This window comes from Cebus imitator, unplaced genomic scaffold (assembly GCF_001604975.1).
Source record: "Cebus imitator isolate Cc_AM_T3 unplaced genomic scaffold, Cebus_imitator-1.0 Scaffold37, whole genome shotgun sequence".
NCBI classification, from domain to species: domain Eukaryota; kingdom Metazoa; phylum Chordata; class Mammalia; order Primates; family Cebidae; genus Cebus; species Cebus imitator.
This window is the reverse complement of record NW_016107352.1, coordinates 2,223,233-2,240,543: the sequence shown is the minus strand read 5'-3', so window position 1 is coordinate 2,240,543 and position 17,311 is coordinate 2,223,233. Positions and strand designations below refer to the sequence as shown.

Here is a 17,311-nt window from a genome sequence, read left to right as displayed (position 1 = left end):
TTTCTTTCTGTATGTAAATAGAAATAGATCATGCTTAAAGATGCTCCTTTGCCCAAACTCCTCAAGTTTTCCCCCATTTTCAGTTCCTCTCCCTCCAACCTGGTCTTCATCAGGAGAGGGGAAAGGGCTTTTTTTGCCTGGCAGGAACTCACGACCTGGAAGAAAGAGGGCCTAACCTGCCAAGGAAACGACCTTCCCCTTCCTTGCCTCTCTGCTCCTCTTCCCGTTTCCTATGTCTTTTCCTTCTCTTCTCCTGATGTTTCCTTCTCTCGTTAACTATGAGGATAGACACGGATATTCACAAGTCCATCTGGGCCGCACACTCCGAGGTAGGGCAGGAAGGTCAGGAGGCAGGTTCCTGTGCCCCAAATCTTGGAAAAGATGAGTTAAAGCTCTTCTCTTCCATTACTTTCGCCCTTCCAGTGTCTCGGGAGCAATTCAGTGTCACCTCACGCCTTGCCTTGCAGAAGTCCGGAGTTCCGGCCCTGAACTGGGGCTCCCAGCCCTTACCGGCCCTTTGGCGGCGCGGCGGGGCGGGGCGGGACTCGTCGTCGTCCTGCGGCTGCACCCAGGCCGCTCACCAGAGGGCGGAGGCGCCGGAGGGCGGGGCCGAGCGGGCCCCACTTGGTAGGCGAGGCTGAACTGCTGCAGTGCCCCCGGGAGCTCTGCGCGCCGCGCATCGTCGCTAGGCACCCCGAGACCATGGGGAAGCTCGTGGCGCTGGTCCTGCTGGGGGTCGGCCTGTCCTTGGTCGGGGAAAGGTTCCTGGAGTTTAGGTGAGTGGCATCTTGGCGTCCTCTTCTCTTTCTCTCCTCTTCCAAGTGAGATCAGGAGCTGCCGTGCGCCCCCTTCGTAGCGGGTAGGAAAGAACAGCTTTGGAACCTCACTCCTCCATCGCACCCAGCAAACTGCCGGTTGAGACTCACTTTGCGTTTCGAAAAACTGCCAAGCAGGAATACTCCCATTTATTTTTTGAAGGTTATGACCGCCCCCGACCCGCTTTACTTTCTGAAAGTCATGACCCCTTTTTACTTTGAGAACGTGATGACCCCCTTTCCCAGGTCGGCCTCAACATTCTGCTGGGGAAAAAAGAACGTCCATCGGAAACTTGGACTTGGGAGAGAGAATCAGGCTACCAGTGGAATATTTATGGCTGAGACATTGCCCAGGTCTAGCTAAACACAGACTATGCTGGGTTATGGAACCCATCCTGGTTTTAAAGAGCTGGCCAGACAGCAGGGCAAACCTGCTGAAACCTGCAGGCAGCAACCGGCATTTTGTAGGCATTTGAACTTTTGAAGTGGAAGATACAATGGTAATAGCCAGCCTAGAAATGTCTCAGGAAAAGTCAATACTGGGCTAGAAAGAAGAACCTTTAAGTGGTAATATACATTCATGAGTGGATCGAAAGCCTCTGCTTGCTTTCAGTTGTCTTCAAGTGTTTATGTACTTCTCTTAGTAGAAGCTGGTCTTTTTCAGAGGATCACGCCTAGAATCTGTTGAGGCGGCTGGTGCCTATTAGTAATACTTTCCACTTCGGTTTGAGAATTTTATTGTTACATTTGCTCCCAGTGCAACCACATGAGAGAATCATAAAATAATAATAATAATAATAAAGTAGGTCTAAGGGGTATTTTTTAAAAAACAAATGTCTGTAAGATAAGTATTTAGTCTTCCTGGTTATACTTTAATAAAAATTTTAAATTATCCCTGATATTTAGAAGAATGTGGAAACATTCCATTTCACTATAGAAACAAGAAAACTGTATTAAAAAATAAATCGGCCAATTGTTTAAATTGTAGTTGGTTTAATGAATTTACCTACTTGCAAAGTAAGTCAGCATAAAATTTAAAAATTAAAGCAAAAGTGACAGAGTTTGACTATTAGGGGGGCCCTGCTGAATTTTGGGAAAGCAGTTTGGAAGGAGAAGTTCAAAGGACAAGATTATATTAAGGGGAAAAAGTACAGATTTATAATAGACAATACTTTGGAAAATTAAGTAGTGCTATTTTGTACATTTAAATTAACATTGTTCGATTACCCATACTATTAAAGAGTGTCTTTTATTTGGGCAGCAGAATGTTTTCTATGTAGAATCACATTATAGTTTTTCAGCAATAATTGGGTAAGGTTAGCTGATATAGGTATAATACCCAAATAGTGTCTACATTATATACATAAACATAAAAGGAGGTGCCTACTTACTTGTTATGCCATTTATAAATTCTGATGAAGATAGTTAACCAACACGAAGATGATTGGAGTCCATGTTTAAACGTACATTTTGAATGCTGTGCCTTGACTTCTAGGGTTGGGTTTTATCTTCTACAGAGAAAGGAGCAATGCCTCTCGAGAAGTGGAGTCAGTAGAACCTGAAAACTGCCACCTTATTGAGGAAATTGGTACGTATGTGACAGTACCAAGAGGAGCCAGCACAGTTTCTTGGTCACCATTCAGCTGACTGACCCCTGCCAACTCATTTAATTACATGTCACTACTTAGACTTTCCCAGTGGGACATCTGCCCAGTCCACTCTGCCCCATGCAAGGCCTCTAGGGGTGTCCTACATGACATCATTTGTGGCTTTTTCTCAGCCCATTTCCTTACGGACCTTTCTCTGCATTACTTAAAGAATGTCATTGACCACACCCTGCTTGTCCCCTCACTGAATGCTTCTCCTTTCCTGTCTGTGATATTTCATTCTCCTCTTTATCCTCTGTTACCTTTCTTTTTTTTCTTTTAACTTCCTTCTTTCCTTCCTCCCTCCCTTTCCTTGTTGTCATTCCTGGCTTCCAGTGTTATTTTTTTCAAAATTTATGTACAAGTACTAAGAGTAATATGACTTAGCTCTTCCCCTCAAGAACCTCACAGCCTACGTACCTTCTTTTAAAAAATTAATAAAAAATCCACAACCCAGTCCCTACCCTCTCAAACTGCAGCCCTTCTTTGTTAGTCAGTTAAAGGGTAGCTCACCTCAAACTCTCCCTAAGCTGTAATCTACTTTACATTTCTGTCTTTTTCTCTTTCATCCACCCACAATCAGCTCTGCTTTTACACTTTTCCTATGTATGGTACCCACATTCTCAAAAGATTCAATTCAAAATCCAGGAACCATTGTTCCCCACTTATCCCTCATGCTTCTGTGTGAGACGTAGGCTAATCTCACCTGCTAGTTAATGCCACACGGCTTATTTGGGTGCCCCACCTCCAATTCTTCCTGACATTGCTAACAGAAAAGTAAAATTGGCCAGGTGCGGTGGCTCACGCCTGTAATCCCAGCACTTTGGGAGGCCGAGGCAGGCAGATCAGGAGGTTAAGAGATCGAGACCATCCTGGCCAACATGGTGAAACCCCATCTCTACTAAAAAATACGAAAATTAGCTGGGTGTGGTGGGGCATGCCTGTAGTCCCAGTTATTCGGGAGGCTGAGTCAGGAGAATTGCTTGAACCCGGGAAGTGGAGGTTGCAGTGAGCCAAGATCACGCCATTGCACTCCAGCCTGTGTAACAGAGAGAGACCCAATCTCAAAAAAAAGATGAAAGAAAGGAAGGAAGGAAGGGAGGGAGGGAGGGAAAGAAAGAAAAGGAAAGGAAAGGAAAGAAAAAAAAGAAAAGAAAAGAAAAGAAAAGAAAAGAAAAGAAAAGAAAAGAAAAGAAAAGAAAAGAAAAGAAAAGAAACAAAAGTAAAATCAAATCAGGCTAGATTGTGTTTCCTGTTCTGGGAGTATGTTCTTTCACTTTCTCACCTTTGCTTATGAAATTCTCTCCAAACTTACTGATTCTTCTGTCTCTGCTTACTGAAATCAGCTGCAAATTCATCTCCTTCCTCTGAACTCTGACAGCACTCTGAAGCTCCAGTTCACTTATGACACCTGCCACATGCCTTATATTATAGCTAGCAGTGTTCTCTCTTTCGCTATCAGATTGTAAACTCCCTAGGGTCAGAGGCTGTGGTGACTTATTTATTAGAATGTGATGGGATAGCTTATTTTGTGATATGATTTTCTGTTTTATTGCTATATTTGAAAATATAGAAAAGGTGCCCTTTTGATTTGGGTTTTCTCCCTTTTTGGCCTCTCAATTCCTAAAAAATAAAGTAATCTGACTTGACTCCCTAGTCTTAGACATGGTTTGTGCTAGCAGCAGGAAAGCAGAAGAAACTGAAGAAACCTTTCCTAACTTGTTTTTCCTGAGCCCCTTCAAGGGATTCTGATGGAGAAAGGATATGAATATGTGGATATCTTTGAATAACAGGGACCCCTACCCCACTGCCTGATAGCATCCTGAGGGAGGAGCACGACCTCAGAAGGAATTGTGTCAAGGTATCTTTAGGGATGCTGGACCCTGTGTTCCATCTTAGGCAAAGACCTTGTGTCATTGCATGACATGGAAGTAGCAGAACTGTTTAAATTAAAGGGACCAATAACTTTGGCAATGAATAATTTCATGATACATAGTGTAGAATGAATGCCAGATGGCCTTTCCAAAACGTTCTGCTTAGTTTTAGAACCCACCACCTAAAATGATTTAATAACTCTAACAGAGAAACCCAATAATGACTCAGATTGGATTTCCCATCAACTTAGTGGAATGGGGTATCAAAGCAATTTAATGTTAAAAATAAGGAAATGTGACATTGACTCATTTGTTTACTGTTTTGTAGTATAGTAGTATTCATATTCACTATACAAATGAGTCTCAAAACATGTAAGCCTGCAAGTAATTCAGAGGTATAATTAGACTAGATGATTGGTAAGGTCTAGCCTGACTCTTGAATTGTATCACTCAACTAGATTCAAGAACATAAAATTAGAGTTAATATTGTAAGTCTTAGGTCAATGTTCTGATTACCCAAATATGTTGAAGAAAATGATTTAAATAGAAGCAGGCTAGGGGCAGAAGAAAAAAAATGCCATGTTACTTCTCATGTCTTTTGGCGTATGTTTGGTGAACTAAACAAGTTAGACTAATGATGGATCATTTGCCAGTAGGACAATACTGATATATTATATCTTTTGAAAAAGCTGGTTTATCAAAGGCCTGGTGTCTATGAGCACCCTTTACAAACATCTACATCATCCTCATAACCAATTTGTAAAGTGGGTGCTGCTATCTGTGCTTTGGAGATTGGGAAATTGACATACAGAAGAATTCAGTTGCTTGCCCAGCGGTCTGGAACTAGGGGGTAATGGGATTAGATCATAAGCCAACACCGTTTCCTTCCATACCTTTGTACTCTCTGTTGTGTAATGCTACCTTTCTTATCTGCTGACAACACATTTTTATTATGGAAAGCTCCAGTAAAGTTTTACAACAGCAGAAAACAGAAAATCTGAGGTGCAAACAGCTGAAATATTACAAGATATAGGTAAATTAAAACAAGGCAGGCTAGATATTTAAATTCAGATAACTATAAGATAATTCTCACAAGTCACAACTAGTTGATGAGTAGAAGGTTTTATAAAGCCATGAAAAGCCAGCCACTGAAGGATTTTAGGTAGGGTATGGTAGGCTGTAACAGAGCTGGAGAAAAATTTTTATTTGTGTTTTCAAGATCCAGACTTTTGAGGTTTATTTTATTGGTGGAAGAAACTCTTATTTTGTTTTTCCTCCCTAGCATTTTTTCTCGGAAGAAAAGTTGAAAGGTGAAATATATCTTTCTCCAGAAATCATATCTCATAGATCTTTTTGTATGACGTTGATCTTTTTTTCCAAGGCTTTGATGGTCAAGGATTGTTTTAACCAGGACGTTACCTGGCTGCCCTTGGCATCTAATCAAAGCTATACTTGAAATATGAATACTTTAGTAGGGCTTTCACTGGGCAGGATTATCGAGTAGGCGACCTGTGTATTTAATGCCTTCCTATTTTCCCTTCCACTCCTTTCCATTCTATAGCTTCCCATGTCTCCAAGATAGGATTCTACTTCATAGTAGTTTCCATGTGTTTTCTTAGCTGGCTGTCAGAAACTTCTTTCCAAGATATGAAGTGATGATGATGAAATTAACTGATAGTAATATTTTGATATGACCCTTTCTCAGAGTTCCTGTAATGATTGGAGAAATTAAGAAAAGAGTAAAGAAATGAAGTTATGCCAAATAGTAGTAGAGTTGACAGTCTAAGAAGCAGTAGGCACCTATTCATAAGACTGATTTTAGACTTAGCAGTGGGGTTTTAATGATAATTGTGCACAGGCTAATAAATGTGTGGAAAAGTCTCAGAGGAAGGTATTCTGGGGCTTTTGCTCCTGCAGGTGTCATTGTTCCTGACATTCATGGGGCCTGTCTTGCAGGTGCAGTGTAGGTGGAAAGGAGGGGTAGAGATTCTGTGCAAACTTGTATGGTAATTCTTTTCCATTGCTGAGTGCAAAGCACCAGCTTTCCCATGCTCTGGATGGAACAAGTAAATAAAGACAGGCACAACACGTCTTAAAAACACCCACTCTGTTTTAGGTGAGTTATTGAAGTAAGTTTATGCTGTCAGAGGAGATATGTAAAATGCTGTTTGAAAGAGAAGAGGAGCCAAACACAATTCAGATATCTTGGACTTGGAAATCATCACCCATTTTTCAATAGTTTTTCCTCAATACAAGACAAAGTTCAAAAAACAAAATGTATGTATTTCTTTATTGAACCAGCCAGCTTTATTAAGAGCGTCTACGGTGAAAAGGCAGGTATTATGTTGGGTATAAGGATACAACACTGAATAAAACCCAGTCCTTGCCAGAAAGCAGACCATCTAGTAGGAAATCAACAAGTAAACAGAGGGGTGCAGCCCAGTCTGAAAAAGATCACGGTGGACATAGTCACAAGTGATCATATTAATATATAAAATGGATGCTAAGACCAGGAAAGTGTGGATATGTTGAGAAGGTGGTCCCAAAACTCCAAGAGCCTGTGGCCTTGGCCAAGTAGAGGTGGGGTTGGGATGGGAAAGGCCTGAATGTTGCAAGGAGAGAGCAACATATGAACAGACATGCCAGTGAATGAGTGTGGCCCATGTTGCAAACTACTCAAAGCACAGTAGTAAGTACCACAGCACAGCTGCAATGTAGAATAGAGAGTGGGGCCACAAGAACTGAGACTGGAGCCAAGATGTTTGGGACCTAGACCAAAGAGCTTAGGATTTATACTGCCAGACCTAATGGGCCTCTGTGAGGTTTTAAGCAGGGGGTAACAAAGTCAACTTTAAATTTTAAAATATGACTATCAGCAATGCAGAGAATGGGTTCAGGGAAGAAAAGTTGATTATTGGGAAGCTATTGTAGAAATCCAAGAGGAAGTTCTAGAGCTTTAATGACTGGTGATCAGTTGGATTTGGAAATTAAGGAAAAGGAAGGCATCAGAGTTAACTCCAGGCTTCCTGCTTTGGGTGTTTGGGGAATGGTAGCACTATTCATTGAAATAGAAATACAGAAAATGGAGCAGATTCGAGGGAGAAATATTTCAGATCAGTTTGGAATCTGTGGAATATGAGAAGTAAAAGACTCAGGTAGAAATGTCCAACATACAGTTTAATACAAAGGTCTGGAACTTGGAAAAAAGCCTTAGAATTGATTAGAGACTGGGGAGAAGCCATCGCTATGATCCATGTGGGACTAGAGTGCATCATGTGGGCAAAATGTATGCTCTGCCGTGAGAAACAGTCAAGGTCAGACAGAGCCTGGAAAATACTCCTCTATAGGACAGAGATGGAATAAGACTAAGGTACAAGGACACCAAGAAGGGAGTGCAGAAAGGCAGGAGAAATATCAGAAAAGTAACCAACCAGTATTCAATGCAAATTCTAAAATGGCTTTATTCAGTTTGCTGAATTCTTCCAATGTCTATGTCATTTCATGTGGAAATAGCTATCAAGGTACCATATGGGTAAACCCTGATTAACTGGAATGCTTAGGAAATGGGAAGTTCTGCTTAGTTTTCATATTTCCAGTTGGGGATTACTTTTGACCTTCAGTATAAAATAATAAAATAAAATCTTTCTCAACTTCTAAGTGCCTGTTGTTCACCATTTTATTGATTTCAATTTGCATCATTTTTGACTTTGCTGTAATTTTCTTTTTCATATTTTCCCCTATACTTCCCCCTGTTGCCTTTTGACACTGTAGTAACCCACTACCCTAGGTAACCATTTCTGCATGTTCCAATTACTATGACTGTGTCCCAAACCACCCCAAAACATAGTGACTTAAAACAACCGCCATTGCTCAAGAATGTGCACTTTTGGCAGGGCACAGTGTCGGCAGTCTCCTCTGTTTCATTTACATCAGCTAGAGTGACTCACAGGCTGGGAACTGAAGTCATCTTCAGCTACTATGGCCTGAACCAAAGGAGCTGACTCTTTCCACTTTGGGTGATGCCTCTGTACTCTTTCCTCTGTAGCTTTAAAATAGCCAGACTTTTTACATTTTGATCCAGAGTTCCCAAGGTGCATGTCTTAAGAAATAGAGAGAGAGAGAGCCAGTGGTAGCTATGACTAAGACTTAGCCTTGGATGTTATGTGGCACTGTATTCATCTTATTCTGTTTGTTAAGGCAGTTACAAAGTTCTTCCTAGCTTCAACAGGAGAGAATATAGACTTTACTTCTTGCTGAAAGAGTCTGAACATCACATTTTAAGAGCATGTGGCTGTGGTACATATTGGTTCTGACATATTTGTAGAACATAGTTTGCCATACTAAATAACCATTGCCTTCATTCTTATTTCTGTCTACTTGGAACCACATCATATGTAGATCTCTGTTCTGTGACAACCCATTTTTCATCTTGTTCCCAGTCAAAACTTATTATATGTCTCTTTCCGTAGGAAAAAAAAATGCTGAAAACTAGCTCTCAATGAGAAAATGATCTGACTAAACTCTTTCCTATTAATTTATACTTAGCAATCTTTCATATTCATATATACTCAGTAGTGCATTACTCAATAATTTCCCAATATGATTGCATAATGATAGAGTTTTAGGCTTCATGTTGGAGGAGGAGTATTTGGCAGAGAGGCCTGTAATAAAAGACATTCAACATTATGACTTTCCAGATTTTATCACTCAGTCTATAGACCAGCCTTCTATGGGGAATAAAGCTGAATCTCTCAGGACATGCCCTGGAAATTACTTAAAGAGTAAGTCTAGGATAAGAGTTTATTTTCTAGTTATTTGCCTTTTCCTCCTGAAAATGGGGTTCTAAAAAAGGATTCAGTATTTGAGGAGTCTGACTCCAGTTTTACTGTAGAGTAGCATGCCTGTGAGATTCCTGAAAGTTAATATAGTTTCCCAAGTAAATGGTTGAAAAAGTCAACGATTTCCAAAAGAAGTTTCCAGAAGAAGTTTCCAAAATATGTTCATAGTTTGGACTGTGAGGTATATTTTTTAAGCCTTCATATATGCATTTTTTCTGATTCTACCCTTCTTTTGCAGAAAATGGCTCTGAAGACATTGATATACTTCCAAGTGGGCTGGCTTTTATCTCCAGTGTGAGTATTTTCCATGCTGCTCTGATGCTTATGTCAATAGCTCTACAGACAGTGCGTCAATGTTGTCCACTGGAGCTGCCAGATGGATCCCTACACTCTCAACCCACCTCTGAGTAAACCAGTCAACTAAAAAAGCCAAAACAGGATTCTGGAGGGCTAATTAGAACACGACAGGAATGCCCAGCTTTGACTGCCTCATGGTGGGCAACTCCCTGTGGTTAGTGGCATACTCAGTAGGGTCTTGATAAATATGTATTGATTTCCATTCAGTTCCTACGCTAGTCTCCAGATCTGTCCAATTGCAGTCTACTCTCATCATTGCCCTATTTGACTGGGTTTCCGTTTCTGGTAGTCATCTTCTCACTAACTGGTATTCCTGTCACCATGCCTGCCTGTATTTGGAGCTCTGTAAATGTTAGTAGATCGAATGTTAACCATGTTACTCGATTTAAAACTCCAAGCACTTTCCATCTTGAGTTCCCTGCCATTATTAACTAGTCTTTCAAAGAGAGGTAGAGAAGAGACTGCATTTTATTCCCAATACTATCTTCACAGGAATAATCAAGAAGTTATGCCAGGGACAGCATTTTGGTAAACATACAAAAAAAAAGTGTACTTATGATAGGTTGAAAATTTTCATGTATTAATATTTGTTAAATCAGCTGCACTTTGGAATGGAGATATAATTTTGAAAAACTGTATTTACCACATTTTCAATGTGAATTCTGATTGCTGGAATTGGATGCCTAATATTCCATTTAGGACAATAAAATACCACCAAAGAAGATGAATTTTGAATCTAAATATTTTTGACCAAAAAAGGGGTGCATATAGTAACCATGGCCTTAAGTTATAAATTCATAAGTACACACAGTAGAGTACAGTGGGGCTCTCATTTGGACCTTAAACTGCGGCTGGTGCCACTGCTGGTACTGGTGCTAGTCTGTGTGGGCATGATTTTATTTCTTTATGTTTGCTTCAAAATCAAGGATAAAACAAAATGTTCTAGAAAAGCTTTTTCCTTGTTGACATAAATTTTCTATTGTCGGTTTAGATTTTCAATGTTATGCCAAATACAACCACTAAAAGTGACGATTCTATAGCCAGAAGATTTCTTTGCTGTTGTGAAGTAGTATTTGTCCTTTCTACTTCCTGTGAAGTAGTATGGTTTTTAAAAAAATTTTCACTGGAACTAAAAGTTCTGAATCATTGCTATACTGGAAGTATATATTTTCATCACATATAATTTTATGAGAAATGTTAACATAAAGTTCTAAATAATGGATCTCCCTCTGTAAATGAACAAACTACTCATACTTATAGGATAAGGATGATATTCTTTGCTTGTTTCTAATCCTTCTGCACTATAATAAATTCAGGACCTTGTTCTTTTGGTTTCTCCTTTCACTCTTTCTTGCCATCTTAGAAGATGTTTGAAAGTTACTGATTTAGAGAGTAATTCTGTGCAGTAGATATTTCTAGTCTATTTAGGGATTGCAAACAGGGTATTTTTTTTTCCTGCCTTGGGACTTGACATGCTTCTCTTTGGCTCCTTCTTCACGCTTTGCCAGTTAACTCCCATTTCTTTGTAAGGGTTCATTGTGGTGGCACTTTACTTCCTCAGGAGAGTCTTCCCTGGCACTCTCTTGTGGGGCGAGGTGCCTCTTTAATATTCCCTCACATCCCCTGAGTTTAGGCTATTATACACCACACCATACTGATATACTTACTCTAGATTTCAAGATCCTTGATCTTAGGACTTTGGAGCATGCATTGATATGCCCAGTACCTAACATGCTACGAGGCATATGTAAATCCTAGAATATTTACTGAATGCATGTGCTGATGGATGAGGATAGTAGAAGAGTTCAGTGATTGTCCACATATACCTGTGGTTTGTTGGGAAAAATAAGATTCCTGCATGTCTAGATGATGATTTTCCCCATTTTTACCAGTGAATGGCATGAAAAGAATTGCTTGCAGTCACCAGCACATAGTTGGTTTGCTGCCACAAACTCCTACCTAACTGCTTTAAATAGAAAACTAGGTGAGTGTGAAACCATTTATCAGAAGTGTTTCTTTGATCATCAGACTTAATTTAGATCAAGCTTGTTTGCAGTGCCCCACCCTTGCCTCTCTATCAGATTATTTTGTTTCTTTTAACAACCAGTCTTTCCGCTAGCTGACTGTGCTCCACCTTCTCCCAAGCTACCAAGGTACTTGTCATTGTGTTCTGCCTTGAGCTATTTTCCTGAGCGATATTGTCTACTTCCAAACCTTTCTGTATGTATGGCAGAGAGAAGCTGAACAATAAATGATCTGAGTAATTTAGGCAAATCACTTTTCTAGGCCTCATTTCCCTCATGTGAAAGGAAGGATGTGAGATTAGATGCCCCTGATGCATATATGTATATAACCATACATATATGTTAAAAAATTAAAAGCATATAATAATTAAATATGTGTTTATATATATAATTGCTATACAGGAATTAATTATATATTAATAATATATAATTATCTATTATATATAACATATAATTATATATTATATATAACATATATAAGTATTATATTTTTAAATTTTTAACATATATGTATAATTTTTTCCTCCAGTGCTATATTATCTGAGTCATTGAGCTGGGTGAAAAATTGGCTATAGGAGAAAGAGTGGATTGAAAATTGAATTTTATGGTCCAATGTTGGGGAGCATAGCAATGTTCTTTGCTGAGGAGAATAGATATAAATGAGAGGATGGATTTGAGGGCAGAATTTTGATTTTGTTTTTGACTAGTTGATTTTGAGCTGCTCTTTGGGAGGAAGTTGGGAATGCAAGCTAGAGCTACAGAGAAATGTTATAGATAAACGTGCAGACTTGAAAGTGCTTGGTATAAAGGAAATATCTGAATCTTTATGCATAAGATTTGCAAGGAAAGTGTATAGAGTGAGAAAGGAGGAGGAATGGTTGAGGACAGAAAGAGGCAGAAATTCAAGAGCCAGGAAGAGGAGCAGGACTTCTATCTGGAAATTCCACTTTTAACTTTTCTACAAGAAAGAAGGAGGTTTACTGTAGTGTCAAATGCCACAAAGGTAGAAAAGTTATCAAAATAAATAACTGGGACACCATTTATATGATCATTATAAGGGTATTTCTACAAACTGGTAGGAGTAGACTACTAACTTCAGGGAATTGAGAATTGGAGCAATTCACATTAGGCAACAAGATCAGGTGATGTTTCTAAGAATTTGATGGTGAGGGGAAGAGAGATAAATGCATATATGAAGAGGCAGTAAAGCTAGGAAAATATTTATTTAAAGAAAGGAAAAACTTATAATTTTTCAGGCCAAAGAAGAAACTGTTAGTGAAAAATGAATGGTAAAGCAAGAGAAAGAGGGTGTAATCTCTAGAGACAGATCCTAGAGAACAGGGAACCAAGAAAGCACGTAAAGGATTTAACCTAAGAATGGAGGAGGGACACTCCTTCCTTGAGAAAAGAGGGATAAAGCAAGAGAATGAGTAAAACTGAAGAAGAATTACTGGGACAGAAAGGAAAGAATTATAGGAAATTCATGTTAAATGACATCATCTTTTCAGAGAAGTTGTAAGTAAAGTCATTCATTCATAATAAAGAGGAAGAAAGTATGGGCTGTAGAACAGTGATTCCCAACTTTTTTGGCACTAGGGACCAGTTTCATGTAAGACATTTTTTTCCATGGACTGTGAAGAGGGAGTGGGGAATGGTCAGGTTAAAACTGTTCTAGCTCAGATCATCAGTTATGAGATTCTCATGAGGAGCATCCAACTTTGATCCCTGGCAAGCTCAGTTCACAATAGGGTTCTCACTCCTGTGAGAATCTAATGCCACTGCTAATCTAACAGAAGGTGGAGGTCAAGCAGTAATGCGCACTCACCTGCTGCTTACCTCCTGCAGGGGTTGGGGACCCCTACTCTAGAAGATAATGAAAAAATTTAAAAGGGAGACATGAGAAAATCTAATAGATTGCCTATCGTCATGAGCAAAACAATCAATAAAGAGTACTAAATGTCTGGCTAAAGTTGGGGTGGTGACTGAGTGGAGTTTTTCAGCCTGACTTTAGACTTGCCCTATGCAAGAGCTAGACCAAGGCAAAGGGAGTTGGTGCAGAATGTGATAAGAAAGCAAAGGGTTTGCCTATTGATGATGATAGGGTTATGGTCTGGAAGCAGAAGTTTGTGGCTAGGGACATGCCAATCCCTTCTCCAGATGTGCTGACTTGAGAATAAGGAGGGAAAAGTGCCTCCTCTGATGAGCTTCAGTAGTGCTAGTGTTATCTGGGAAAAGCCAGGTTTCCCCCAGGCAACAATGGGGCATACGATTTGGGCATAGAAGGACTGTTCTAAAAAAGAAATTTGAAGATATAGCTGGGGTTGTTCAGAAAAGATTGGCTACCCCAAGGGGGAGCAGTGGAAGGATAGTATTATAAGTGTATGTGTACGTGTGTAAAGAAGGGACAGGGACAGGGAGAGAGGCAGAAAGACAAAGCGAAGTAGGAAAGAGAGAAGATTAAATTAGCAGAGAAGATACAAAGTTGTTGATATTGATATATATCCGGGGACATGGAGAGGAAGTAGACTGTTTTGTAACTGGTGTAGAATAAACCAACCCCAAGATTTGTCACAGTGGACTCAGATGCAGCAAAGGCTCTATACCTTCAGGATGCCTATTGTTGATTGATAGATACCTGATCCTAATAGTAGAAAGGACCACTGTCCAAGTTACTGGAATAAACTTTTTGTGATATTTGAGTAAAGCATTCATGTCAGAATTTTCAGACATACCTATAGGAACAACATAGGTCAAAAATAGTCAACTCTATAAGACTGGTATCCTTACGTTAATTCTTAGCCAGCTCTACTGTTTGCCACTACATGATATAATCAATGTAGGGATGGAAACAATGCAATTAAACTGTACACCCCTCCTCTCTGCTTTGAGGAAGGTTAGTTATAGAATACTAGGACTGGAAATAATCTTGCAATCATATATTGAATTTCTTCATTTTATAGACGAGGAATGTGAGGTACAGGCAGGTGAAGGGATTCATACAAAGTAACACAGCTTAGTCCCTTTCATTATATTTTTTGGCTTAACTCCTTCTCTCTAAATTAAAAACTCTTCCTATCTTTAATATGTTTCTTTCTGTGTTCATAGCCAATGCCTAGATGACATCGGTAATGCCCCAGATCAGATCATGGAAACAGCTGACAGAGTGAAAAAGCCCAGAAATCTAAATGAAATATACAACTTCAAACATTTTTATTTGGCTCTGAGATTTTAAATTCCATATGAAAATATTGTTTTAATATGTATATGTGTGCATATTTATTCTTTATTTTTTAAAGGGATTAAAATATCCAGGCCTGCCAAACTTTGCACCAAATGAACCAGGAAAAATCTTCTTGATAGATCTGAATGAACAAAAACCAAGGGTACAAGCACTAGAAATCAGTGGTGGATTTGACAAAGAATTATTTAATCCACATGGAATCAGTATCTTCATTGACAAAGGTAAAGCCTGTATGCTTAGGGATAAGGGGGAAATGAGGGAAATAGAAACCATTTATCTCCAACCCCTCAGCATTTATGTTACAGGAAGAGAGGATGCTATTTTACCATACAGATGTATTTTTGTAAAATGATAAATTGGTATAAAACATTGTAAATATTGCATTAAAGAAGAAACGCTAGTATTTTTGGCCCTGTGTGGTCTCCTCCTCTTCCTTCTATCTACTTTTCTTCTTGTTTGACTGTCACGACCTGTTCGAATACTGTTATCAGAAATCTAACATATGAACTAAAGGCCCTTTAGTTTAGTTTTCACTAAAGACAACTGTGAGATGTTAAAAAACATAACAGAAGGGAATAAAACAAATTAGACTCATCAAAATTGAAAGCTTTTATGCTTTTCAACCCAAAGAATGAGAGATAATACTTGTAAATCATATATTAGATGAGAGACTTGTATTCAGACTATATAAATAATTCTTACAACTGAACAACAAAACACACATAATACAATTTAAAAATGGACAAAGTATCTATCTAGATAGACATTTCTCCTAAGATACACAAATAACCAGTAAGCACACGAAAGATGTTCATCATTCTTAGCCATTAGGAAAATAGAAATCAAAATCAGAATGAGATACCATTTCATATCCACTAGGATTGTGATAATTAAAAAGACAGACAATAACAAATATTGGCAAGGATGTGGAAAAATTGGAGCCCTCATACTTTGTCAGTGAAATTGTGAAATAACGTATCCACTTTGGAAAGCAGTTTTGCATTTCCTCAACATGTTAAACATAGAGTTACTATATAGTCCACCAACTCTGCACCTTGGTGTATGTTCAAGAGAATTGAAAACATGTCCATGCACAAACTTGTACACAAATGTTTATAGCAACATTACTCCTAATAACAGAGGTAGAAATAACACAAATGCCTATCAACTGATGAATTCATAAACAAAATGTGATATTTATACAATAGAACACTATTTGACAATAAAAAGAAATGAACTAATCATGCATGCTATAGTATGGATGAAGCTTGTAAATATTATGCCAACTCAAAGAATTTAGTCACTAAAAGTCACATATTGTGTGATTCCATTTATAGTAAGTGTCCAGAATAAGTATATTCCCACAGACAGAAAAATTTTTGGCAGGAGCCGGGGGAATGGGGAAGGAGGAGTGACAGCTAATGAGTAGGTGACTTCTTTTTGGGTGATAAAAATGTTCTGGAACTAGATAGTGGTTATGGTTGCACAACTCTGTGAATATACTAAAATCCACTGAAGTTTACATTTTAAAAGACTGAATTCAAAGGTATGTAAATTACATCTCAGAAAAGATGTTATAAAAACATAACAGTTATTAATATATCATATATGCTTTAAAAACAATAATTTCCAATATTATTTTTGACTGATTCTCAGTTCATAATTTCAAGCATTTAATTTAAAAATATTTGTGGGTCTAGATAGCATGAAGAAAAATAAGAACAGGGAAACCTCACTAACAGTAACCACATAAAAAGAGGGCCAAATTGAAGTGCTGGAATTTGGGATTTTTAAAGAAACGTTGTTTTAATTCTTCCAAATACTTACTGGAGTTATGATTGTATTGTAAAGTACAGATTTTCTGTGAATGACTTTGATGAATAAAAAAAGAATGATTAGTAATTATTTCTATACACTTATCCAACAGACCTTTGATAAATTCCTTTGGTCTATACCAACAAAGATTTATCTTTAAATTAACAAGTATCCCTTAAAATGCTTGAATACTCTTCTAGTAAGTAGGTTAAATATTTCCATGAAATCTTATATATATTTTTTATTTGCTTAGCAAGCTCTGCTTTCACAGATAATTGAATCTAACAATTTTTCATTGATTTATAGTATACAAAGTATTTTCATATGATGTCTTTATTTCTCAAAATAAAATTCTGGGCCCAACCTTGACATTTCTTCTCCCCAGCCCATTCAATCAATTCATTATAAAGTTTTCTTCAATGTATCTCCCCAATATCTCTCCAATCTGAAATATCTGTCCACCTCTCCCCATCGTCGCTGCCACCATCCCAGTCCAAGCCCCCAACATGACTTCCTTAATTTTGCATGGGCCACCAACTGTACCTTCCTTCTCATAACACCTCAATTCATTTTCATAGTAGGGAATTGTTTATTTTCAGGAAATAGTCTATTATACAATTATAAAATCTAGAAAGCAAGAGCTTATGATTTTGTATAATAGAGAAGCAACAGCTGCAGCAGCAGCAATCAAGCAAATAAAC

General features: G+C 38.5%; 1 protein-coding gene across 1 annotated transcript in view; it reads left to right on the top strand.

Annotated features, from left to right (window-relative positions):
- The first annotated feature begins 599 nt into the window (after positions 1-599).
- Positions 600-17,311, top strand: part of PON3 (paraoxonase 3) — a 27,617-nt gene continuing 10,905 nt past the window's right edge. The window contains exons 1-4 of the mRNA XM_017525155.2: positions 600-776; positions 2,333-2,403; positions 9,412-9,467; positions 14,851-15,016. Coding sequence (XP_017380644.1) covers positions 703-776; positions 2,333-2,403; positions 9,412-9,467; positions 14,851-15,016 — 367 coding nt within the window. The 5' untranslated portion in view covers positions 600-702. The remainder of the gene's footprint in view (positions 777-2,332; positions 2,404-9,411; positions 9,468-14,850; positions 15,017-17,311) is intronic.